This window comes from Palaemon carinicauda, chromosome 36 (genome assembly GCF_036898095.1).
Source record: "Palaemon carinicauda isolate YSFRI2023 chromosome 36, ASM3689809v2, whole genome shotgun sequence".
Taxonomy (NCBI): domain Eukaryota; kingdom Metazoa; phylum Arthropoda; class Malacostraca; order Decapoda; family Palaemonidae; genus Palaemon; species Palaemon carinicauda.
Genome location: NC_090760.1, coordinates 29,732,835 through 29,760,334, shown reverse-complemented (window position 1 = coordinate 29,760,334; position 27,500 = coordinate 29,732,835). Strand labels below are relative to the sequence as shown.

The 27,500-nt window shown below is 37.2% G+C and overlaps 1 protein-coding gene across 2 annotated transcripts in view; it reads right to left on the bottom strand.

The window, feature by feature from the left end:
• Positions 1-618: 618 nt before the first annotated feature.
• sNPF (short neuropeptide F precursor) overlaps positions 619-27,500 on the bottom strand; it is a 125,776-nt gene continuing 98,894 nt past the window's right edge. The window contains exon 5 of one of the 2 annotated variants that reach the window (XM_068359554.1): positions 619-1,419. In XM_068359554.1, the coding sequence (XP_068215655.1) occupies positions 1,384-1,419 (36 nt within the window). In that variant the 3' untranslated portion in view covers positions 619-1,383. The remainder of the gene's footprint in view (positions 1,420-27,500) is intronic. The other variant, XM_068359555.1, reaches the window with a different exon arrangement.

Here is a 27,500-nt window from a genome sequence, read left to right as displayed (position 1 = left end):
GCGTTTGCTCAGCCATTCTCTTACAAAAGGTATTTGCTCACTTTTTCAATTGTCATATTCTTTTTCATTATTAATTTGGTGTTTATCAAAAGAATCTATTTGATAATTTTTGGCCATGCTTCTCTCAACAAGAACAACACCAGTTTCACGTCTCTATTCGAAATAATCCACAGATAGTTTTGCGCGTCAGATCGATTTCCAGATAAGATGATTCCTCCAGGCAATTTATAACAGACAGTACTTAGGATGATAAAATAACCATTCATTTTATTTAGAAAGATATACCACTTATTTGTATTGTAACACATGCAGAAAGTTACGCGAGAGACAATGTGCAATTATTTATACATGTATGTAAGTAAGCATGCAACAAAACTGACATTCAAATCATAAAATTTTGAGATATATATATATATATATATGTATATATATATATATATATATATATATATATATATATATATATATATATATGTATATGCATATATATGTATGTATATATCTGTATCTATATTAATATCTATATATCTATGCATATATATATATAAATATGTATATATATATATATATATATATATATATATATATATATATATATATATATATATATATATATATATATATATATGTATTTAGGCATATGCATATCCATATTTCTCAACGAATATTGGCTTCATCATTTGCACTTACATATACATACAAGTATTCAATCGTCACATATATAATACATATGTTTGATAATTTATGTATAACTTTCAGGTTAACTGACCATCAACACCTCGATAAATGTACAAATATTTTTTTAACTGTACACAGGAATTACCTCTTCTTCAGTTATAATATTACTAGCGGGCAAAAAAAAAAATTATTAAGAAAGGATGTAACAAAAAACATCATTATAATGTAAGATAAGTTGCTATGCTATAAAATATTCTTATGAAGGGATCATGGCAAAAATGGGTGATTAGAAGTTGGGGTAAAATTAATTGGAGATATAAGTCGTCTTGGAAGAGAAAACTAAAGGTCCATTCTCGACATGCATCAGGTGATGAAATGTAAAGTCTTCCCAAGATCTAAAGAAATATAAGTTTATTGTCAGGAGCTCGAGCATCTCTAGAGAACATATAATGGCCTTGGGTTTTGGTAGCTACATATACGGGAAGTACTAGGATCAAAAGAGAACTGAACTCAAACAGGAGTGTTCAATGATACGTGGTCGGAAAGAACAATGAGCAAACGAAACCCTGTTCAGGAGGATCACAGAATGAAAAAAACTACTTGGAAACGATATGAAAAATAAGGTCAATCAATGAAAACAAAATCGCAGCATTTGTTATATATTTTTAACCTTCTTTCTACTTGTTTGTTTTGTTTTCCCTATTCCTACTGCTCGTGGCTGGCAGCTGTTGCTTCTTCGTCCTGAAAAGAGAAAAAAAAAGAATTGTAGTGATTCAAAAAAATTTCTTCAAGATCTCTGTGAAAGAGAGAGAGAGAGAGAGAGAGAGAGAGAGAGAGAGAGAGAGAGAGAGAGAGAGAGAGATTCAAATTCATTATTTTACTATTTCATGAATAACAGCTTTATTCGGAAAGTTAAAAGAGCAGGAAGAAAAGATGAGCATGTATGCCCAATCTAATGTAATCATCTGAACGTGGATGGCATTCATTAACATATTTAATTCAAGTGACATAGAAATCATTCAGTCGCATTTCCTCAATGACCTTCCTTTCTAGTTCATACAAGACTAAATCAAAAGCTTGGTTTCAGAATTTCACATTAAAAGGTTCTCTTCTTTTTAGTACGTGGTTTTTCATAAGATATTGGATATTTAGTTCCTAATTGTTTTGAGAAAACAACTACTTCCCTACTCCTTCCCTTCTGACATACGCTTTGACCAAACAACAACTTTACTACTACTATTTTGGCCTTCACTTTGAGAACACGACTACCTCTCTTCTTCCCTTCTGGCGCCAACTTTGGAAACAACTACCTCTCCACTCCTTCCCTTATGGACATCGTATTGAGGATACATCAACCTCACTAATATATTGTGAGCTAAAGATGGGGGATTCGGGGGAGCCTATAGATATACCTGCTGAGTCATCAGCAACTATTGCCTGGCTCTCCCTGGTCCTAGCTTGGAAGAAGAGGGTGTTTGGGTGCTGATCACATGGCTACATGGTCAGTCTCTAGGGCACTGTTCTGCTTGCCAGGGCAATGTCACTGTCTCTTGCCTCTGCCATTAACGAGCGGCCTTTAAACCTTTAATCCATTCATTCATTCAAAATCTTCTCTTTGAGCTTTTTTTCTACGATTGGTGACCCAGTGGCTTTTCATAATATCTATCATTAACATGGGGTCATATAGACAACCTTATCAATTCCATCTATAACCTATTCAGAATAATTTCCTATTATTCCTCTTAGTATCTCATCAAACTATATCCCATTAGAACAGGAGTTTTATTGTTAATTTCCAGTGCTTTCTCTTTCAGATAAACATATAACATAGTTATTAGCAAGTTTAACTATAATATATAGCTTTACAATATATTTATATAATAAAAAATGTCAATATCAATGCGACTTTAGGCTTTTAAACCAAATTCTTACACTTTAAAGGAATAACAGGTTAACTGCACTGTTAAAAAATTGCCGTAAAAACAGTAAATATCCAGGAATAAATGTTTCCCGTCATTTGCCGTTTTAAAAAGGGATATAATATAAAGTAGGGTAAAAATTACGGAACCCGTATTTTACTGAAATACGGCTGAGAACTGTATATTTTTAAGGAGAATTTCCGATTAAAATTACTGTTTTTTTAACAGTGTGGCTTATAAATTAAATTCTATTATATTTTTGGGGAAAAACATAATCATAGATGTTAACATCAATATCTTTTCCATCCCACCTGCTGGTGAAAAATGTCGTTTAAATAAGTATTTAGTCAGTTATCATTACGAAAATTCAATCACATAGTGATTGCATCTTGAATCTTTATTATGCATAACCCCAAACTAGAAGTCCGAATCAAATGAACTTAAAGCTTTATAAACGTTCAATTTCTATGTTCGATATAAAAAAATGATTTATCAGTGTCCTATTTACATGGTTTTGAAATCAGTGTCGCAATCATAGCAGCGTAAGCATAAATATAACTTTTTTTTCCTTTTTTTTTTTTTACATTTTGGAGTAATAAAAGTGGACTTGAATCGGCTGTTTGTCGTCCCACAGAATGCCTTAACAGTTGAGATCTCAAAGCAAAGGCCAGTAGGGAGGAAATAGTCAAGTAGTTATATTATGAAAGCGAAGACAAGTAGCGGAGAATGTGTAAGGCGGTTGTGTTCTCAAAGTGGAGAACAGTAGAGAGGAATGAGTAAGGTAGCTGTGTTCTCAAAGCAAACACCAGTAGGAAGGAAAGACTGAAGTGGTTATGTTTTCAACGTGAAGACAATTAATGAGGAATGAGTAAAGTAGTTGTATTCTCAAAGCGAAGACCAGTGGGGAGGAGAGAGTGAGGTGGTTGTGTTCTGCCAGCGAAGACAATTAGGGAGGAATGATTAAAGCCGTTGAAGGGAAGACCAGTAGCGAGGAATAAGTATGATAGTTGTGGTCTCAGAGCAAAGACCAGTAAGGAGGAAAGAGAGCGGTAGTTGTGTTCTCAAAGCAAAGTCACCAGTGAGGAGGAAAGAGTTACGTAGTTGTATTATGGAAGCAATGACAAGTAAGTAGGAATGAGTAAGGCAGTTGAAGTGAGGACCAGTAGGGAGGAGGAGTGAGGTAGTTATGTTCTGCAAGCGAAGACAGGTAGGGAGGAATGAGTAAAGCAGTTCAAGTGAAGATCAGTAGGGAGGATTAGCAAGATAGTTATAGTCTCAAAACGAAGACCATTAGGGAGGAAAGAGAGGAGTAGTTGTGTTCTCAAAGCGAAGACCAGTGGGGAGGAAAGATTTAGGTAGTTGTATTATGAAAGCAAAGACAAGAAGGGAGGAATAAGTAAGGCAGTTGTGGTGAAGACCAGTAGGGATGAAAGAGTGAGGTAGCTGTGTTCTGCAAGCGAAGACAAGTAGGGAGAATTGAGTAAAGCAGTTAAAATGAAGACCTTTAGGGAAGATTAATAAGATAGTTATGGTCTCAAAGCGAAGGCCAGTCGGGAGGAGAGAGTTAGGTAGTTGTATTATGAAAGCAAAGACAAGTAAGGAGGAATGAGTAAGGTGGTTGAAATGAAGACCAGTAGGGAGGAATAAGTGTTATATTCATGGTCTCAAAGCAAAGCCAGTAGGGAAAATAAAGTGAGGTAGTTGTGCTCTCAAAGCAAAGACAAGTAGAGAGGAATGAGTAAGGTGGTTGTGTTCTAAAAATGAAGAAAAGTAGGAAGGAATGAGTAAAATATTTGTGTTCTCAGGTCCAGTAGGAAGGAATGAGTAAGGTAGTTGTATTTTCAGAGTAAAGGCCAGTAGGGAGGAATGAGTAAGGTAATTGTGTTCTCAAGGCAAAGACGTGTAGAATGAATGAGTAAAGTAGATATATTCTCAAAGTGAAGACCAGAAGGGAGGAATGAGTAATATAGTTGTGTTCTCAAAGCGAAGACCAAGAGGGAGGAAGGAGTGAAGTAGCTGTGCTCTCAAAGCAAAGACCAGTAGGGAGTAATGAGTAAGGTAGTTGTGTTCTGAAAGTAAAAACAAAAAGGAAGGAAAGAGTGAGGTAGTTGTGTTCTCAAAGTGAAGACCAGTAGGGAAGAATGAGTAACGTAATTCTGTTTTCTAAGTGAAGATCAATAGGGAGGAATGAGTAAGGTAGTTATGTTCTCGAAGTGAAGACCAGCAGGGAGGAATAAGTAAGGTAGTTCTGTTTTCAAAGTAAAGACCAGTAGGGAGGAATGAATGAGGTAGTTGTGTTTTCTAAGCAAAGACCAGCAGGTAGGAAGAAGTGAAGTAGTTGTTGATCTGAAAGCAAGAACCAGTAAGGAGGAACAAGTAAGGTAGCTGTGTTCTCTAAGCAAAGACCAGTAGAAAGAAATGAGTAAGGTAGTTGTGTTCTCCAAGCAAAGGTCAGTAGGGAGGAATGAGTAAGGTAGTTATGCTCTGAAAGCGAAGACTATTAGGAAGGAGGGAGTAAAGTAGTTGTGCTTTCAAAGCAAAGACCAGAAGGGAGGAATAAGTAAGGTAGTTCTGTTTACAAAGTGAAAGACCAGTGGGGGGGGGGGAATGAGTAAGGTAGTTTTGTTCTCTAAGCAAAGACCAGTATAGAGATTGAAGTGAAGTAGTTTTGGTCTCAAACCGACAGCCAGTGGGGAGGAATGAGTAAGGTAGTTGTGCTCTATAAGTGAAGACCAACAGGGAGGAATGAGTAAGGTAGTTGTGTTCTCGAAGTAAAGACCAGCAGGGAGGAATGAGTAAGGTAGTTCTGTTTTCAAAGTAAAGACCAGTAGGGAGGATTGAGTAAGGTAGTTGTGTTTTTTAAACAAAGACCAGTAGGTAGGAGGAAATGAAGAAGTTGTGATCTCAAAGCAATAACCAGTAAGGAGGAATGAGTAAGTAGTTGTGTTCTCTAAGAAAAGACCAGTAGGGAGGGATGAGTAAGGTAGTTGTGCTCTCAAAAGAAAGACAAGTAGGGAGTAATGAGTAAGGTAGTTGTGTTCTCAAAGCAAAGACCAGTCGAGAGGAAGGAGTGTAGTAGTTGTGATCTTAAAGTGACAACCAGTAGGGAGGAATAAGTGAGGTAGTTTTGTTCTCTATGCAAAGACCAGTAGGGAGGAATTAGTAAGGTAGTTGTGTTCATAAAGCAGACTAGTAGGGAGGAAGAATTAAAGTAGTTGTGATCTCAAAACGACAACCAGTAGAGAGGAATGAGTAAGGTATTTGTTTTCTCTAAGCGAAGACCAGTAGGGAGAAATGAGTAGGGTAGTTGTGTTCACAAAGCAAAGACTAGTAGCGAGGAAGAAGTGAAGCAGTTGTGATCTCAAAACGACGACCAGTAGAGAGGAATGAGTAAGGTATTTTTGTTCTTTAAGCGAAGACCAGTAGGGAGGAATGAGTAAGGTAGTTGTGCTCTCAAAGCAAAGACTATTAGGGAGGAATGAGTAAGGTAGTTGTGATCTCAAAGAAAAGACCAGTTGGGAAGAATGAGTAAGGTAGTCTTCTGTAAGCAAAGACCAGTAGGGAGGAAGAAGGGAAGTAGTTGTGTACTCTAATGTAAGGTAGTTGGGTTCTCCAAGCAAAGATCAGTAGGGAGAAATGAGTAATTCAATTGTCCTCTTAAAGTAACGACCAGTAGGAGGAATGAGTAAGATAGTTTTGTTCTCAAAGCGAAGACCAGTGGGGAGGAAAGAGTGAAATAGTTGTGATCTCCAAGTGTAGATCAGAAGGGAGGAAAGATTGAGTTAGCTGTGTTTTCAAAGTGAAGACTTAGGAAGTAATGAGTAAGGTAGTTGTGTTCTCAAAAGGAAGACCAGTAGTGAGAAATGAGCGTGTTAGATGTGTTCTCAAAGCAAAGACCAGTAGGGAAAAAGGAGTTAGGTAGTTGTGATCTCAAAGCACAGACTAGAATGGAGGAAAGATTGAGGTAGCTGTGTTGTCAAAGTGAAGACAAGCAGGGAGGAATGAGTAAGGTAGTTGTGTTCTTAAAGGGAAGATCAGTAGGAAGGAATGAGTACGGTAGTTGTGTTCTTAAAGCAAAGACCAGCAGGGAGGAAGTAGTGAAGTAGATGTGATCTCAAAGCGAAGACCAGAAGAGAGGAATGAGCATGTTAGTTGTGTTCTCAAAGCGAAGACCGGTAGGGAGGAAAGAGCGAAATAGTTGTGATCTCAAAGCGCAGACTAGAAGTGAGGAAAGATTGAGGTAGCTGTGTTGTCAAAGTGAAAACTAGCAGGGAGTAATGAGTAAAGTAGTTGTGTTCTCAAAGGAAAGACCAGTAGGAAGGAATGAATATGGTAGTTGTGTTCTTAAAGCAAAGACCGATAGGGAGGAAGGAGCGAAGTAGATGTGATCTCAAAGCGAAAACCAGATGGGAGGAATGAGTGAGATGGTTTTGTTCCGAAAGCGAAGATCAGTAAGGAGGAAGGAGTGAAGTAGTTTGATCTCAAAGTGAAAACCAGAAGGAAGGAAAGGGTAAGGTAGTTGTGTTCTCAAAGGGAAGACTAGTAGGGAGGAATGAGTAAGGTAGTTGAGTTCTGAAAGCAAAGACCAGTAGGGAGGAAGGAGTGAAGTAGTTGTTATCCCAAAAATAATGCAAGGAAGGAAAATAATGGTGAAATAATTGGCTTTGTACCGCGATATCGTTGCAAAGTTTTTATTTTTTTCTTCGTACCTCACTTATTTTGCCATCATTTCACCATTATTTTCCTTCCTTGCATTTTTTTTAGGTTCATGACATTCAAGAAGATTTTTTTTTTCTACAAAATACACCTATATTTATTTACGTTTGCATAACATTTGTAGATATAAAACAGCACATAAAAGAAATTGTTTAAATTTTTTTTTCAGCGCTTGTTTCACTTCAACTCGTATTTTTTTATGAGATTTCTTTAAGATATGGTTTTTTTTTTTTTCAAGGTAATACTCATCATCCACCTTTAATCTGTGAGTGACCAAAGAACCTGGTAGATATTACGCAACCTAAGCTAGGTATAAAGCAAAAATGAACATCATGTACCGCAGACAAATGCAATGTTTTGCTTCGCTGTCGGTCAGCAGGAGGGAAGAATGCCTGAACCAACAGTCAATCAGCGACGAGCTTTCAAACCGTGGTTCGGCTCCATTTGCTAGCTAGGATGAAACAGACTTTACCTGGCAGTGACTAAAACATTAAAAAGAATTGTTGGCCACAGTAATATGACTTTCTCACTGCATTTAGTTATAATTTCTCTGTTAATAATTAATATGATCCCAAAATTCAGCCTAACACCAGGTAAACGAAAGATAGTCATAGTTTTCATAGCCTCATTATGTATCAGACATAGGAAAACATTTCATGTTTACATGATAAAATGTCAGCTAAACTCAGAATTTATACTCAAATCACTCATCATCTTACAATATTATTTTCTTTTATTCCTTTCACATCTCAAAAAGCACTAAAAAGTACTCGTAGGCTCAAATATACATACATATATACATACATACATACATCCACACACTACACACAGAGACACAGACACACGCACACACACACACACACACACATATATATATATATATATATATATATATATATATATATATATATATATATATATATATATATATATATATATATATATATATATATATATATATATATATATATATATATATATACAGATCTGTCCTAAGGTAGGTCCTTTCATGGATTAGTCGCCCTCCATAATTCTCTTTTAGCTCTTGGTACCTTCTCCTTCTCTTCAGGTCATCTAGCAACTAGCATTGACTTCCTTTTCCTTCCTCAGGGTCTTTGTCTCTCAAATTTCCCTTCCATATGTCTTTCAGTAACCCATCTTCTCTCAAAATGTGTCCTATCCAGTTTTTCCGCCTTCCATTATTAGGGTAATTACGATTCTCTCTTCTCCAACTATTCTTAATACTTCTTCACTTGTCTTGTGGTCTTCACAACTATTTTTCAGCATCCTCCTCCATGTCCACATTTCAAATGCTTCCAGATGTTTCTTATCTGTCGCTTTCATAGTCCTTGTTTCAGAACCGTACAATGCTACACTCCATATTAAACTTTTTACAAATCTTATATTCAATTCCATTATCAGGTTTCCAGTTAATGTTCGTTTCTCTCTCTCTCCAAAGCTACTTTACGTTGGGCTATTCGGCTCTAAATCTCTTTAGTGCAGTTTCCTTCTTGTGTTATAATTCTCCCGAGGTAATTGAAATGACTGTCTTCTTCAAGAGCTTCAAGGTCAAACTGCATGTTTATTAGTTGTCTTCATGCAATTCTCATTACTTTGGTTTTAAATATATTTATTTTCATTCCATACTTCTGTGCTGTCCTATTTATCTTATTTATCATTCTCTGTAAACCTTCTATCTTGTGCTACATACAACTGCCTTGTCATCAGCAAACCTTATAGTTTTCACCATTTCTCCTCCCAGTTTAATGTCATCTTATAGATTTTCCAGTGACTCTTTCATCATTGTTTTGGTATAGATGTTGACCAGAATTGGTGATAAGGAACATCCCTGTCTGACTTCTCTTCTAACAGTGCCAGGTTCTGAATCTTCAACTGTAATATATGCTGTTACTGTTTGAATCCATGTCTGACTCCTCTTCCAACAGCTCCAGGTTCTGAATCTTCAACTGTAATATATGCTGTTACTGTTTGAATCCATGTCTGACTCCTCTTCCAACAGCTCCAGGTTCTGAATCTTCAACTGTAATATGTACTGGTACTGTTTGCATCTCTGTCTGACTCCTCTTCCAACAGCTCCAGGTTGTGAATCTTCAACTGTAATATGTACTGGTACTGTTTGCATATCTGTCTGACTCCTCTTCCAACAGCTCCAGGTTCTGAATCTTCAACTGTAATATGTACTGTTACCGTTTGCATCCCTGCCTAATTCCTCTTCCAACAGTTCCAAGTTCTGAATCTTCACCTGTAACATCTACTGTTACTGTTTGCATCCCTGTCTAACTCCTCTTCCAAAGGTTCCATGTTCTGAATCTTCAACTGTAACATCTACTGTTACTGTTTGCATCCGTGTCTAATTCCTCTTCCAACAGTTCCAAGTTCTGAATCTTCAACTGTAACATCTACTGTTACTGTTTGCATCCCTGTCTAACTCCTCTTCCAAAGGTTCCAGGTTCTGAATCTTCAACTGTAACATCTACTGTTACTGTTTGCATCCCTGTCTAATTCCTCTTCCAACAATTCCAGGTTCTGAATCTTCCACTGTAACATGTACAGTTACTGTTTGTATCCATGTCAGACTCCTCTCCCAACAGCTCCAGTTTCTGAATCTTCAACTGTAATATGTACTGTTACTGTTTGCATCCCTGTCTAACTCCTCTTTCAACAGTTCCAGGTTCTGAATCTTCAACTATAATATGCAGTGTTACTTTTTGCATCCTTGTCTAACTCCTCTTTCAACAGTTCCAGTTTCTGAATCTTCAACTATAATATGTACTGTTACTTTTTGCATCCTTGTCTAACTCCTCTTTCAGCAGTTCCAGTTTCTGAATCTTCAACTATAATATGTACTGTTACTTTTTGCATCCTTGTCTAACTCCTCTTTCAACAGTTACAGGTTCTGAATCTTCAACTGTAATATGTACTGTTACTGTTTGCATCCCTGTCTAACTCCTCTTCCAACAGTTCCAGGTTCTGAATCTTCACCTGTAACATCTACTGTTACTGTTTGCATCCCTGTCTAACTCCTCTTCCAAAGGTTCCAGGTTCTGAATCTTCAACTGTAACATCTACTGTTACTGTTTGCATCCCTGTCTAATTCCTCTTCCAACAGTTCCAGGTTCTGAATCTTCAACTGTAACATCTACTGTTACTGTTTGCATCCCTGTCTAACTCCTCTTCCAAAGGTTCCAGGTTCTGAATCTACAACTGTAACATCTACTGTTACTGTTTGCATCCCTGTCTAATTCCTCTTCCAACAGTTCCAGGTTCTGAATCTTCAACTGTAACATCTACTGTTACTGTTTGCATCCCTGTCTAACTCCTCTTCCAAAGGTTCCAGGTTCTGAATCTTCAACTGTAACATCTACTGTTACTGTTTGCATCCCTGTCTAATTCCTCTTCCAACAGTTCCAGGTTCTGAATCTTCAACTGTAACATGGACAGTTACTGTTTGTATCCATGTCTGACTCCTCTCCCAACAGCTCCAGTTTCTGAATCTTCAACTGTAATATGTACTGTCACTGTTTGCATCCCAGTCTAACTCCTCTTTCAACGGTTCCAGGTTCTGAATCTTCAACTGTAATATGTATTGTTACTGTTTGCATCCATGTCTGACTCCTCTTCCAACAGCTCCAGGTTCTGAATCTTCAACTGTAATATGGATTGTTACTGTTTGCATCCCTGTCTAACTCCTCGTTCAACAGTTCCAGGTTCTGAATCTTCAACTGTAATATGTATTGTTACTGTTTGCATCCCTGTCTAACTCCTCTTTCAAATGTTCCAGGTTCTGAATCTTCAACTGTAATATGTACGGTTACTGTTTGCATCCCTGTCTAACTCCTCTTCCAACAGTTCCAGGTTCTGAATCTTCAACTGTAATATGTACTGTTACTGTTTGCATCCCTGTCTAACTCCTCTTTAAACAGTTCCAGGGTCTGAATCTTCAACTGTAATGTGTACTGTTACTGTTTGCATCCCTGTCTAACTCCTCTTCCAAAGGTTCCAGGTTCTGAATCTTCAACTGTAACATCTACTGTTACTGTTTGCATCCCTGTCTAATTCCTCTTCCAACAGTTCCAGGTTATGAATCTTCCACTGTAACATGTACAGTTACTGTTTGTATCCATGTCTGACTCCTCTCCCAACAGCTCCAGTTTCTGAATCTTTAACTGTAATATGTACTGTCACTGTTTGCATCCCTGTCTAACTCCTCTTTCAACAGTTCCAGGTTCTGAACCTTCAACTGTAATATGTATTGTTACTGTTTGCATCCATGTCTGACTCCTCTCCCAACAGTTCCAGTTTCTGAATCTTCAACTATAATATGTACTGTTACTTTTTGCATCCTTGTCTAACACCTCTTTCAACAGTTCCAGGTTCTGAATCTTCCACTGTAATATGTACTGTTACTGTTTGCATCCCTGTCTAACTCCACTTCCAACAGTTCCAGGTTCTGAATCTTCACCTGTAACATCTACTGTTACTGTTTGCATCCCTGTCTAACTCCTCTTCCAAAGGTTCCAGGTTCTGAATCTTCAACTGTAACATCTACTGTTACTGTTTGCATCCGTGTCTAATTCCTTCTCCAACAGTTCCAGGTTCTGAATCTTCAACTGTAATATGTACTGTTACTGTTTGCATCCCTGTCTAACTCCACTTCCAACAGTTCCAGGTTCTGAATCTTCACCTGTAACATCTACTGTTACTGTTTGCATCCCTGTCTAACTCCTCTTCCAAATGTTCCAGGTTCTGAATCTTCAACTGTAACATCTACTGTTACTGTTTGCATCCGTGTCTAATTCCTCTTCCAACAGTTCCAGGTTCTGAATCTTCAACTGTAACATCTACTGTTACTGTTTGCATCCCTGTCTAACTCCTCTTCCAAAGGTTCCAGGTTCTGAATCTTCAACTGTAACATCTACTGTTACTGTTTGCACCCCTGTCTAATTCCTCTTCCAAACGTTCCAGGTTCTGAATCTTCCACTGTAATATGTACTGTTACTGTTTGCATCCCTGTCTAACTCCTCTTCCAACAGTTCCAGGTTCTGAATCTTCAACTGTAATATGTATTGTTACTTTTTGCATCCCTGTCTAACTCCTCTTTCAACAGTTCCAGGTTCTGAATCTTCAACTGTAATATGTACTGTTACTGTTTGCATCCCTGTCTAACTCCTCTTCCAAAAGTTCCAGGTTTTGAATCTTCAACTGTAACATCTACTGTTACTGTTTGCATCCCTGTCTAATTCCTCTTCCAAAAGTTCCAGGTTCTGAATCTTCCACTGTAACATGTACAGTTACTGTTTGTATCCATGTCTGACTCCTCTCCCAACAGCTCCAGTTTCTGAATCTTCAACTGTAATATGTACTGTCACAGTTTGCATCCCTGTCTAACTCCTCTTCCAACAGTTCCAGGTTCTGAATCTTCCAATGTAACATGTACAGTTACTGTTTGTATCCATGTCTGACTCCTCTCCCAACAGCTCCAGTTTCTGAATCTTCAACTGTAATATGTACTGTTACTGTTTGCATCCCTGTCTAACTCCTCTTTCAACAGTTCCAGGTTCTGAATCTTCAACTATAATATGTACTGTTACTTTTTGCATCCTTGTCTAACTCCTCTTTCAACAGTTCCAGTTTCTGAATCTTCAACTATTATATGTACTGTTACTTTTTGCATCCTTGTCTAACTCCTCTTCCAACAGTTCCAGGTTCTGAATCTTCACCTGTAACATCTACTGTTACTGTTTGCATCCCTGTCTAATTCCTCTTCCAACAGTTCCAGGTTCTGAATCTTCAACTATAATATGTACTGTTACTTTTTGCATCCTTGTCTAACTCCTCTTTCAACAGTTCCAGTTTCTGAATCTTCAACTATTATATGTACTGTTACTTTTTGCATCCTTGTCTAACTCCTCTTCCAACAGTTCCAGGTTCTGAATCTTCACCTGTAACATCTACTGTTACTGTTTGCATCCCTGTCCAACTCCTCTTCCAAAGGTTCCAGGTTCTGAATCTTCAACTGTAACATCTACTGTTACTGTTTGCATCCCTGTCTAATTCCTCTTCCAACAGTTCCAGGTTCTGAATCTTCAACTGTAACATCTACTGTTACTGTTTGCATCCCTGTCTAATTCCTCTTCCAACAGTTCCAGGTTCTGAATCTTCCACTGTAACATGTACTGTTACTGTTTGCATCCTTGTCTAACTCCTCTTCCAAAGGTTCCAGGTTCTGATTCTTCAACTGTAACATCTACTGTTACTGTTTGCATCCCTGTCTAATTCCTCTTCCAACAGTTCCAGGTTCTGAATCTTCCACTGTAACATGTACTGTTACTGTTTGTATCCATGTCTGACTCCTCTCCCAACAGTTCCAGGTTCTGAATCTTCAACTGTAATATGTATTGTTACTGTTTGCATCCACGTCTGACTCCTCTTCCAACAGCTCCAGGTTCTGAATCTTCAACTGTAATATGTACTGTTACTGTTTGCATCCCTGTCTAACTCCTCTTTCAACAGCTCCAGGTTCTGAATCTTCAACTGTAATATGTACTGTTACTGTTTGCATCCCTGTCTAACTCCTCTTTCAACAGTTCCAGGTTCTGAATCTTCCACTGTAATATGTACTGTTACTGTTTGCATCCCTGTCTAACTCCTCTTTCAACAGTTCCAGGTTCTGAATCTTCCACTGTAATATGTACTGTTACTGTTTGCATCCCTGTCTAACTCCTCTTTCAACAGTTCCAGGTTGTGAATCTTCCACTGTAATATGTACTGTTACTGTTTGCATCCCTGTCTAACTCCTCTTTCAACAGTTCCAGGTTGTGAATCTTCAACTGTAATATGTACTGTTACTGTTTGCATCCCTTTCTAACTCCTCTTTCAAATGTTCCAGGTTCTGAATCTTCAACTGTAACATGCACTGTTGCTGTTTGCATCCATGTCTGACTCCTCTTTCAACAGTTCCAGGTTCTGAATCTTCAACTGTAACATGTACTGTTGCTGTTTGCATCCATGTCTAATTCCTCTTCCAAAGGTTCCAGGTTCTGAATCTTCAACTGTAACATCTACTGTTACTGTTTGCATCCCTGTCTAATTCCTCTTCCAACAGTTCCAGGTTCTGAATCTTCAACTGTAACATGTACAGTTACTGTTTGTATCCTTGTCTGACTCCTCTCCCAACAGCTCCAGTTTCTGAATCTTCAACTGTAATATGTACTGTCACTGTTTGCATCCCTGTCTAACTCCTCTTTCAACAGTTCCAGGTTCTGAATCTTCAAATGTAATATGTATTGTTACTGTTTTCATCCATGTCTGACTCCTCTTCCAACAGCTCCAGGTTCTGAATCTTCAACTGTAATATGGATTGTCACTGTTTGCATCCCTGTCTAACTCCTCGTTCAACAGTTCCAGGTTCTGAATCTTCAACTGTAATATGTATTGTTACTGTTTGCATCCCTGTCTAACTCCTCTTTCAACAGTTCCAGGTTGTGAATCTTCAACTGTAATATGTACTGTTACTGTTTGCATCCCTGTCTAACTCCTCTTTCAACAGTTCCAGGTTCTGAATCTTCAACTGTAACATGTACTGTTGCTGTTTGCATCCCTGTCTAACTCCTCTTTCAAATGTTCCAGGTTCTGAATCTTCAACTGTAACATGTACTGTTGCTGTTTGCATCCCTGTCTAACTCCTCTTTCAACAGTTCCAGGTTCTAAATCTTCAACTGTAATATGTACTGTTACTGTTTGCATCCCTGTCTAACTCCTCTTTCAACAGTTCCAGGTTCTGAATCTTCAACTGTAACATGCACTTTTGCTGTTTGCATCCATGTCTGACTCCTCTTCCAACAGCTCCAGGTTCTGAATCTTCAACAGTAATATGTATTGTTACTGTTTGCATCCCTGTCTGACTCCTCGTTCAACAGTTCCAGGTTCTGAATCTTCAACTGTAATATGTATTGTTACTGTTTGCATCCCTGTCTAACTCCTCTTTCAACAGTTCCAGGTTGTGAATCTTCAACTGTAATATGTACTGTTACTGTTTGCATCCCTGTCTAACTCCTCTTTCAACAGTTCCAGGTTCTGAATCTTCAACTGTAACATGTACTGTTGCTGTTTGCATCCCTGTCTAACTCCTCTTTCAAATGTTCCAGGTTCTGAATCTTCAACTGTAACATGTACTGTTGCTGTTTGCATCCCTGTCTAACTCCTCTTTCAACAGTTCCAGGTTCTGAATCTTCAACTGTAATATGTACTGTTACTGTTTGCATCCCTGTCTAACTCCTCGTTCAACAGTTCCAGGTTCTGAATCTTCAACTGTAATATGTATTGTTACTGTTTGCATCCCTGTCTAACTCCTCTTTCAACAGTTCCAGGTTGTGAATCTTCAACTGTAATATGTACTGTTACTGTTTGCATCCCTGTCTAACTCCTCTTTCAACAGTTCCAGGTTCTGAATCTTCAACTGTAACATGTACTGTTGCTGTTTGCATCCCTGTCTAACTCCTCTTTCAACAGTTCCAGGTTCTGAATCTTCAACTGTAATATGTACTGTTACTGTTTGCATCCCTGTCTAACTCCTCTTTCAAATGTCCCAGGTTCTGAATCTTCAACTGTAACATGTACTGTTGCTGTTTGCATCCATGTCTGACTCCTCTTCCAACAGCTCCAGGTTCTGAATCTTCAACTGTAATATGTACTGTTACTGTTTGCATCCATGTCTAACTCCTCTTTAAACAGCTCCAGGTTCTGAATCTTCAACTGTAATATGTACTGTTACTGTTTGCATCCATGTCTAACTCCTCTTCCAACAGCTCCAGGTTCTGAATCTTCAACTGTAATATGTACTGTTACTGTTTGCAGCCATGTCTGACTCCTCTTCCAACAGCTCCAGGTTCTGAATCTTCAACTGTAACATGCACTGTTGCTGTTTGCATCCATGTCTGACTCCTCTTCCAACAGCTCCAGGTTCTGAATCTTCAACTGTAATATGTATTGTTACTGTTTGCATCCCTGTCTAACTCCTTTTTCAACAGTTCCAGGTTCTGAATCTTCAACTGTAATATGTACTGTTACTGTTTGCATCCCTGTCTAACTCCTCTTTCAAATGTTCCAGGTTCTGAATCTTCAACTGTAACATGTACTGTTACTGTTTGCATCCCTGTCTAACTCCTCTTTCAACAGTTCCAGGTTCTGAATCTTCAACTGTAATATGTACTGTTACTGTTTGCATCCATGTCTAACTCCTCTTTCAACAGTTCCAGGTTCTGAATCTTCAACTGTAACATGTACTGTTACTGTTTGCATCCATGTCTGACTCCTCTTCCAACAGCTCCAGGTTCTGAATCTTCAACTGTAATATGTACTGTTACTGTTTGCATCCATGTCTAACTCCTCTTTCAACAGTTCCAGGTTTTGAATCTTCAACTGTAACATGTACTGTTACTGTTTGCATCCATGTCTGACTCCTCTTCCAACAGCTCCAGGTTCTGAATCTTCAACTGTAATATGTACTGTTACTGTTTGCATCCATGTCTAACTCCTCTTCCAACAGCTCCAGGTTCTGAATCTTCAACTGTAATATGTACTGTTACTGTTTGCATCCATGTCTGACTCCTCTTCCAACAGCTCCAGGTTCTGAATCTTCAACTGTAATATATACTTTTACTCTTTGCATACCTGTCTAACTCCTCTTTCAAATGTTCCAGGTTCCGAATCTTCAACTGTAACATGTACTGTTGCTGTTTGCATCCATGTCTGACTCCTCTTCCAACAGCTCCAGGTTCTGAATCTTCAACTGTAATATGTACTGTTACTGTTTGCATCCATGTCTAACTCCTCTTTCAACAGTTCCAGGTTTTGAATCTTCAACTGTAACATGTACTGTTACTGTTTGCATCCATGTCTGACTCCTCTTCCAACAGCTCCAGGTTCTGAATCTTCAACTGTAATATGTACTGTTACTGTTTGCATCCATGTCTAACTCCTCTTTCAACAGTTCCAGGTTTTGAATCTTCAACTGTAACATGTACTGTTACTGTTTGCATCCATGTCTGACTCCTCTTCCAACAGCTCCAGGTTCTGAATCTTCAACTGTAATATGTACTGTTACTGTTTGCATCCATGTCTAACTCCTCTTCCAACAGCTCCAGGTTCTGAATCTTCAACTGTAATATGTACTGTTACTGTTTGCATCCATGTCTGACTCCTCTTCCAACAGCTCCAGGTTCTGAATCTTCAACTGTAATATATACTTTTACTCTTTGCATCCCTGTCTAACTCCTCTTTCAACAGTTCCAGGTTCTGAATCTTCAACTGTAATATGTACTGTTACTGTTTGCATCCATGTCTGACTCCTCTTCCAACAGTTCCAGGTTCTGAATCTTCAACTGTAATATGTACTGTTACTGTTTGCATCCATGTCTAACTCCTCTTTCAACAGTTCCAGGTTCTGAATCTTCAACTGTAATATGTACTGTTACTGTTTGCATCCATGTCTGACTCCTCTTCCAACAGCTCCAGGTTCTGAATCTTCAACTGTAATATGTACTGTTACTGTTTGCATCCATGTCTAACTCCTCTTCCAACAGCTCCAGGTTCTGAATCTTCAACTGTAATATGTACTGTTACTGTTTGCATCCATGTCTGACTCCTCTTCCAACAGCTCCAGGTTCTGAATCTTCAACTGTAATATATACTTTTACTCTTTGCATACCTGTCTAACTCCTCTTTCAAATGTTCCAGGTTCTGAATCTTCAACTGTAACATGTACTGTTACTGTTTGCATCCCTGTCTAACTCCTCTTTCAACAGTTCCAGGTTCTGAATCTTCAACTGTAATATGTACTGTTACTGTTTGCATCCATGTCTAACTCCTCTTTCAACAGTTCCAGGTTCTGAATCTTCAACTGTAACATGTACTGTTACTGTTTGCATCCATGTCTGACTCCTCTTCCAACAGCTCCAGGTTCTGAATCTTCAACTGTAATATGTACTGTTACTGTTTGCATCCATGTCTAACTCCTCTTTAAACAGCTCCAGGTTCTGAATCTTCAACTGTAATATGTACTGTTACTGTTTGCATCCATGTCTAACTCCTCTTCCAACAGCTCCAGGTTCTGAATCTTCAACTGTAATATGTACTGTTACTGTTTGCAGCCATGTCTGACTCCTCTTCCAACAGCTCCAGGTTCTGAATCTTCAACTGTAACATGCACTGTTGCTGTTTGCATCCATGTCTGACTCCTCTTCCAACAGCTCCAGGTTCTGAATCTTCAACTGTAATATGTACTGTTACTGTTTGCATCCCTGTCTAACTCCTCTTTCAAATGTTCCAGGTTCCGAATCTTCAACTGTAACATGTACTGTTGCTGTTTGCATCCATGTCTGACTCCTCTTCCAACAGCTCCAGGTTCTGAATCTTCAACTGTAATATGTACTGTTACTGTTTGCATCCATGTCTAACTCCTCTTTCAACAGTTCCAGGTTCTGAATCTTCAACTGTAATATATACTTTTACTCTTTGCATCCCTGTCTAACTCCTCTTTCAACAGTTCCAGGTTCTGAATCTTCAACTGTAATATGTACTGTTACTGTTTGCATCCATGTCTGACTCCTCTTCCAACAGTTCCAGGTTCTGAATCTTCAACTGTAATATGTACTGTTACTGTTTGCATCCCTGTCTAACTCCTCTTTCAAATGTTCCAGGTTGTGAATCTTCAACTGTAACATGTACTGTTGCTGTTTGCATCCATGTCTGACTCCTCTTCCAACAGCTCCAGGTTCTGAATCTTCAACTGTTATATGTACTGTTACTGTTTGCATCCCTGTCTAACTCCTCTTTCAACAGTTCCAGGTTCTGAATCTTTAACTGTAATATGTACTGTTACTGTTTGCATCCCTGTCTAACTCCTCTTTCAACAGTTCCAGGTTCTGAATCTTTAACTGTAATATGTACTGTTACTGTTTGCATCCCTGTCTAACTCCTCTTCCAACAGTTCCAGGTTCTGAATCTTCAACTGTAACAAGTACTGTTGCTGTTTGCATCCATGTCTGACTCCTCTTCCAACAGCTCCAGGTTCTGAATCTTCAACTGTAATATGTATTGTTACTGTTTGCATCCCTGTCTAACTCCTCGTTCAACAGTTCCAGGTTCTGAATCTTCAACTGTAATATGTACTGTTACTGTTTGCATCCCTGTCTAACTCCTCTTTCAACAGTTCCAGGTTCTGAATCTTCAACTGTAATATGTACTGTTACTGTTTGCATTCCTGTCTAACTCCTCTTTCAACAGTTCCAGGTTCTGAATCTTCAACTGTAATATGTACTGTTACTGTTTGCATCCCTGTCTAACTCCTCTTTCAACAGTTCCATGTTCTGAATCTTCAACTGTAATATGTACTTTTACTGTTTGCATCCCTGTCTAACTCCTCTTCCAAAGGTTCCAGGTTCTGAATCTTCAACTGTAATATGTACTGTTACTGTTTGCATCCCTGTCTAACTCCTCTCTCAACAGTCCCAGGTTCTGAATCTTCAACTGTAATATGTACTGTTACTGTTTGCATCCCTGTCTAACTCCTCTTTCAACAGTTCCAGGTTTTGAATCTTCAACTGTAATATGTACTGTTACTGTTTGCATCCCTGTCTAACTCCTCTTTCAACAGTTCCAGGTTCTGAATCTTCAACTGTAATATGTACTGTTACTGTTTGCATCCATGTCTAACTCCTCTTCCAAAGGTTCCAGGTTCTGAATCTTCAACTGTAATATGTACTGTTACTGTTTGCATCCCTGTCTAACTCCTCTCTCAACAGTCCCAGGTTCTGAATCTTCAACTGTAATATGTACTGTTACTGTTTGCATCCCTGTCTAAATCCTCTTCCAAAGGTTCCAGGTTCTGAATCTTCAACTGTAATATGTACTGTTACTGTTTGCATCCCTGTCTAACTCCTCTCTCAACAGTCCCAGGTTCTGAATCTTCAACTGTAATATGTACTGTTACTGTTTGCATCCCTGTCTAACTCCTCTTTCAACAGTTCCAGGTTCTGAATCTTCAACTGTAATATGTACTGTTACTGTTTGCATCCATGTCTAACTCCTCTTTCAACAGTTCCAGGTTCTGAATCTTCAACTGTAACATCTACTGTTACTGTTTGCATCCCTGTCTAATTCCTCTTCCAACAGTTCCAGGTTCTGAATCTTCAACTGTAACATCTACTGTTACTGTTTGCATCCCTGTCTAATTCCTCTTCCAACAGTTCCAGGTTCTGAATCTTCAACTGTAATATGTACTGTTACTGTTTGCATCCATGTCTAACTCCTCTTCCAAAGGTTCCAGGTTCTGAATCTTCAACTGTAATATGTACTGTTACTGTTTGCATCCCTGTCTAACTCCTCTCTCAACAGTCCCAGGTTCTGAATCTTCAACTGTAATATGTACTGTTACTGTTTGCATCCCTGTCTAACTCCTCTTCCAAATGTTCCAGGTTCTGAATCTTCAACTCTAATATGTACTGTTACTGTTTGCATCCCTGTCTAACTCCTCTCTCAACAGTCCCAGGTTCTGAATCTTCAACTGTAATATGTACTGTTACTGTTTGCATCCCTGTCTAACTCCTCTTTCAACAGTTCAAGGTTCTGAATCTTCAACTGTAATATGTACTGTTACTGTTTGCATCCCTGTCTAACTCCTCTTTCAACAGTTCCAGGTTCTGAATCTTCAACTGTAATATGTACTGTTACTGTTTGCATCCCTGTCTAACTCCTCTTTCAACAGTTCCAGGTTCTGAATCTTCAACTGTAATATGTACTTTTACTGTTTGCATCCCTGTCTAACTCCTCTTCCAAAGGTTCCAGGTTCTGAATCTTCAACTGTAATATGTACTGTTACTGTTTGCATCCCTGTCTAACTCCTCTCTCAACAGTCCCAGGTTCTGAATCTTCAACTGTAATATGTACTGTTACTGTTTGCATCCCTGTCTAACTCCTCTTTCAACAGTTCCAGGTTTTGAATCTTCAACTGTAATATGTACTGTTACTGTTTGCATCCCTGTCTAACTCCTCTTTCAACAGTTCCAGGTTCTGAATCTTCAACTGTAATATGTACTGTTACTGTTTGCATCCATGTCTAACTCCTCTTTCAACAGTTCCAGGTTCTGAATCTTCAACTGTAACATGTACTGTTACTGTTTGCATCCCTGTCTAATTCCTCTTCCAACAGTTCCAGGTTCTGAATCTTCAACTGTAACATCTACTGTTACTGTTTGCATCCCTGTCTAATTCCTCTTCCAACAGTTCCAGGTTCTGAATCTTCAACTGTAATATGTACTGTTACTGTTTGCATCCATGTCTAACTCCTCTTCCAAAGGTTCCAGGTTCTGAATCTTCAACTGTAATATGTACTGTTACTGTTTGCATCCCTGTCTAACTCCTCTCTCAACAGTCCCAGGTTCTGAATCTTCAACTGTAATATGTACTGTTACTGTTTGCATCCCTGTCTAACTCCTCTTCCAAATGTTCCAGGTTCTGAATCTTCAACTGTAATATGTACTGTTACTGTTTGCATCCCTGTCTAACTCCTCTCTCAACAGTCCCAGGTTCTGAATCTTCAACTGTAATATGTACTGTTACTGTTTGCATCCCTGTCTAACTCCTCTTTCAACAGTTCCAGGTTCTGAATCTTCAACTGTAATATGTACTGTTACTGTTTGCATCCCTGTCTAACTCCTCTTTCAACAGTTCCAGGTTCTGAATCTTCAACTGTAATATGTACTGTTACTGTTTGCATCCCTGTCTAACTCCTCTTTCAACAGTTCCAGGTTCTGAATCTTCAACTGTAATATGTACTTTTACTGTTTGCATCCCTGTCTAACTCCTCTTCCAAAGGTTCCAGGTTCTGAATCTTCAACTGTAATATGTACTGTTACTGTTTGCATCCCTGTCTAACTCCTCTCTCAACAGTCCCAGGTTCTGAATCTTCAACTGTAATATGTACTGTTACTGTTTGCATCCCTGTCTAACTCCTCTTTCAACAGTTCCAGGTTTTGAATCTTCAACTGTAATATGTACTGTTACTGTTTGCATCCCTGTCTAACTCCTCTTTCAACAGTTCCAGGTTCTGAATCTTCAACTGTAACATCTACTGTTACTGTTTGCATCCCTGTCTAATTCCTCTTCCAACAGTTCCAGGTTCTGAATCTTCAACTGTAACATCTACTGTTACTGTTTGCATCCCTGTCTAATTCCTCTTCCAACAGTTCCAGGTTCTGAATCTTCAACTGTAACATCTACTGTTACTGTTTGCATCCCTGTCTAATTCCTCTTCCAACAGTTCCAGGTTCTGAATCTTCAACTGTAACATCTACTGTTACTGTTTGCATCCCTGTCTAATTCCTCTTCCAACAGCTCCAGGTTCTGAATCTTCAACTGTAATTTGCACTGTTACTGTATGATTTAGATATAAATTGTTTATTAACCTTCAACCTCACTAATTAATTAAAATGTTTTATAGAATTCCCAGTAGTAAAGTCCACTATCAAATGCTTTCTCAAAGTAAATGAAACGAATAAACATTTCTTCATTAACATCTAGAAATTTGTATTGCATCATTCTCATACAGCTGATTGCATCTCGTGTTCCACAACCTGATGTAAATACAAATTGGTCCTTTCCAATATATTCTTCAGCTTTTGCTATTAACCTTCCTGCTAATATTCTAAGCATTATTTTTGATGCATGACTAGTCAAGCTTATTATCTCTGTTCAGAGCACTCTATTGTTTTTGGTTTCTTAAGGAAGGCAATCATGGAGATTTTCATGTGATCTTCTGGCCAGTCGCCATTATTATAAATTATGCGGCATAATGGTTTCAGTTCTTCCTTGGCATCTCCCACAAGACATTTTAAGAACTCTGCTTGAATATCATGTGGTCCGAGAGCTTTACTATTTTCTAGTTCCTTTATATCTGCTGTGATTTCTCTGTTTAATAAATCAGGGACCAATGTCATCATTGACTACTTCATCCTCTTCTTCTAATTCAATATCAGAAGATTTGTTCTCTTTATCATATAGGACTTCAACGTATTTCATTCATTTTTTCCTAATATCTTCGGGATTTTTCAGCTTTTCTCCATTTATGCATACACACATTACATATATATATATATATATATATATGTATGTATGTATATATATATATATATATATATATATATATACATGTAAATGTGTGTAAGTGTATACATGTATATATTGTATGTAAATGCATATAAGCACATACCTAGAGGCATATATATATATATATATATATATATTTATATATATATACATACATACATATATATATGTATATATATATAATGTATACACACATATACACATATATAAATACATACATACATACACACACACACACATATATATATATATATATATATATATATATATATATATATATATTTATATATATACATACATACATATATATATGTATATATATAATGTATACACACATATACACATATATAAATACATACATACATACACACACACACACACACATATATATATATATATATATATATATATACATATATATATATACATACATACATACATATACAGTATAATAGATATATCTTAATTAGTGCACATAATTGTATGCAATACATACGAAAATAATGTCTCTAAAGAGAAAATCATTTGTTGTTCACCTGACCAAAATATCTACATACTGTTGTAATTGAACTATAGCTCTCCATTGTAACAAAAGTCAAAGTAATTCAATACTTTCCTTTTATTCAGGGTTAAATGACACCTAATTATAATTAAAATGGCATATTATGAGTTACAGCTCTATTGAACCATTGACAGATGTTCGATTTTGATTTGTTTCACTGTTGTGAATTGCGAATCCTTTCACATTACAATGGTAATAACTTACACTTAATAACACTCTGCCCTCAAGAGGTTAACTACTGCACTGTAATTGTTCAGTGGCTACTTTCCTCTTGGTAAGGGTAGAAGAGACTCTTTAGCTATGGTAAGCAGCTCTTCTAGGAGAAGGATACTCCAAAATCAAACCATCTTTCTCTAGTCTTGGGTAGTGCTATAAACTCCGTACCATTGTCTTCCACTGTCTTGTGTTAGAAATCTCTTGCTTGAGGGTACACTCGGGCACACTATTCTATCTTGTTTCTCTCCTCTGGTTGTTTTGAAGATTTTATAGTTTATATATAAGAGATTTATACTAATATTATTGTTGTTCTCAAACTTCTCATGTCGTTTATTTCCTTAAGTCCCTTCCTCAGTGGGCTATTTTCCCTGTTGGAACCTTTGGTCCTATAGAATCCTACTTTTCTAACAAGGGTTGTAGCTGAGAAAGTAATAATAATAATAATAATAATAATAATAATAATAATAATAATGATAATAATAATAATAATAATAATAATAATCATAAAAATGATAATAATACTATATGGTAATGGTGAACGACACGGACGCGTCTGAAAATGCTCACTTGAAAAGTAGCACATGCACTTTGTATTTGTACATATTGTTAATGAATACTCCTTAATGCGCAACAAATACACATTCAAATGGTGTAATAATAATAATAATAATAATAATAATAATAATAATAATATGAGAATGCTGAAAAAACATTTGCCCATATATATCAAGAGAAGGAGAAGGTATTGTATGCTACATTCATTGAAATTATAATTATTATCATTAAAGTTTTTATTATTGGAGTTATAAAAATTGTTATTATTTTGAATATGATAAGAACAACAAAAAGTACTTCTAATCGAAATTAATCATCTCGTGTTCGGGTTTTAATCCAATAATTAGAAAACTGATACTGATAACCTTTTAAAAATATATCCTTCAATTATAAATGCATTGCTCTCTGTTAAATAAAAATTTACATTGGTGATGCAAATACTGAGAAATATAGAAAATATTGTTAACCTCAATGCAAAATATAATTTCTAAAAATATATCAATCACTATTGATAACCTATCCTTGAATTATCATCCAATTTAGGAATATTTCTCTAGATAGTTCATTAATCTAAAGCAAAACAGAGCTTCAAATTACTAAACAAGATCAAACAATATATGCTAAATGCTTACAATGTACATAACACAATGCTAAATTTCTAATAATAGTGCAAACTACAAGCGTATATGGAAAAGCATATATATTGGTATGAATGATCCAAATAACTGTTTGGAAATACACATACACACGTATAAATCCAGTTTAGCAGAAAATACCTTGTGTACTTGGTGGTGACCTTTAGGCTTCTGTGGTATTGTTGAATAAATCAGAAGTGAAACAGACTTTGATAGTTTAAAGAGCTTATACCCACCGGGCAAGGTCAAAAGCTTTATAGATTGCTCTCTTTCTCTTTTTGTTTGTTATTTTTCTCATATAGGAGCATTCTGTTCTGGGAAGCTTGCTGGTCACGATTACGACTTTAGGTCTCTCTCTCTCTCTCTCTCTCTCTCTCTCTCTCTCTCTCTCTCTCTCTCTCTCTCTCTCTGTATACATATATATGCATAAATATATATATATATATATATATATATATATATATATATATATATATATATATATATATATATATATATATATGTATATATATATACTGTATATATACATATATATATGTGTGTATATATATATATATATATATATATATATATATATATATATATATATATATATATATATATATATATGTGTGTGTGTGTGTATGTATAAAACTACATACAAAATATGCATCCGTTTCTAGTCTACTGCAGGATAAAGGGCTCAGACATGTTCTGCTTCATGTCTGGAGTTTAGCCAGGTTTCACCACCACACTAACCATCTGCGGACTTTTGATGGCGGGAGACTTTAACCTGATTGCTTACAGCAAACCAGCCTAGTATGGATGGCCCTGACTAGTACTGCTTTGCTGATCATGGCGGTGTACACACACACACACACACACACACACACATATATATATATATATATATATATATATATATATATATATATATATATATATATATATATATATATATATATGCAGTAAGTGTGTGTGTAAATGTTATCTAGTGATACTGATTATTTGGTGACTGGTCATCAGCGTTTACTTTATGTGCACCAAATGTTATTGAACGGGTGGAAGATATTCTGGTGTCACATATACATACAGTTAAAACATTAACTTGAAGATATCAAAGGCATGGGATAATCAATCGTTTTGTTAAGGCTTGAGGAATTTGCAGAGCAAAAAGAATTTGCTGTAGCAAAAGAAGCCCTGTGGTAGGGATGTAAAATTACTACAACTGTGCGTCGTGCGTGTCGTAGAAAGGAACTAAGATGACAGCTACTTCATTGCAGTCTTGCGTTTTAGCAAAAGGACAACTACAAATAACTGTGGAAACTACTGCATTGCTTTTGGACTATTCAGTCAAAGGTTAAACATGCAGCCAATAACTGTGGGTGATGACTGCTAGGGCATGAGATCGTAAAAACTTTCTGCCAAATTATTAACATGTCTCATGAATCAGACATGATAATAACGGTGGGAAAGAAGCAGAAAATCCTGTAGCAAAACAAAACTCCCACTTGCTTATACTGTATTCATAATGACGTGGATTGAAAAAAGACTAAGTTTACTGACTTTAACTTGTTTCTTTCGGCATCGATGTCTGTGTTCGAATAACATCACCTTAAATAGGAGTTGCTGAAATATGCTAGAAATCAAATTGACCATGCATTAGTATCTATAGGAATGAACGATGGATGCTTTCTGATCTCCAAGAACACCAAGTAAAAAAAACGGCGTTTAAGGCGAGATTAGTAGCCATCTCTGACCTTTTTCCTGATCAAAAGTGAATCCCCAAAAATATGAATCGTTCGCTGGTTCATCCGAAACAAGAAACAATGACTTGGTTGGGGAGATGTCGTCTGGCTTTGACAAGTCTTAAAAAAGACTTTTATAGGTGCGTTTGCAAGAGCTGGCATCGCTGATCAATACGAACTGCCTTTTCTTTCTTTAACTGAGAAAAAAATGGTCTTTGTGAAGTTTGTGCAGTGTAGTTTCATTATCTCTTATTACACCATTATGTGAAATTTCTTCTGATTTTTAAATTACTAATGTATATCTACC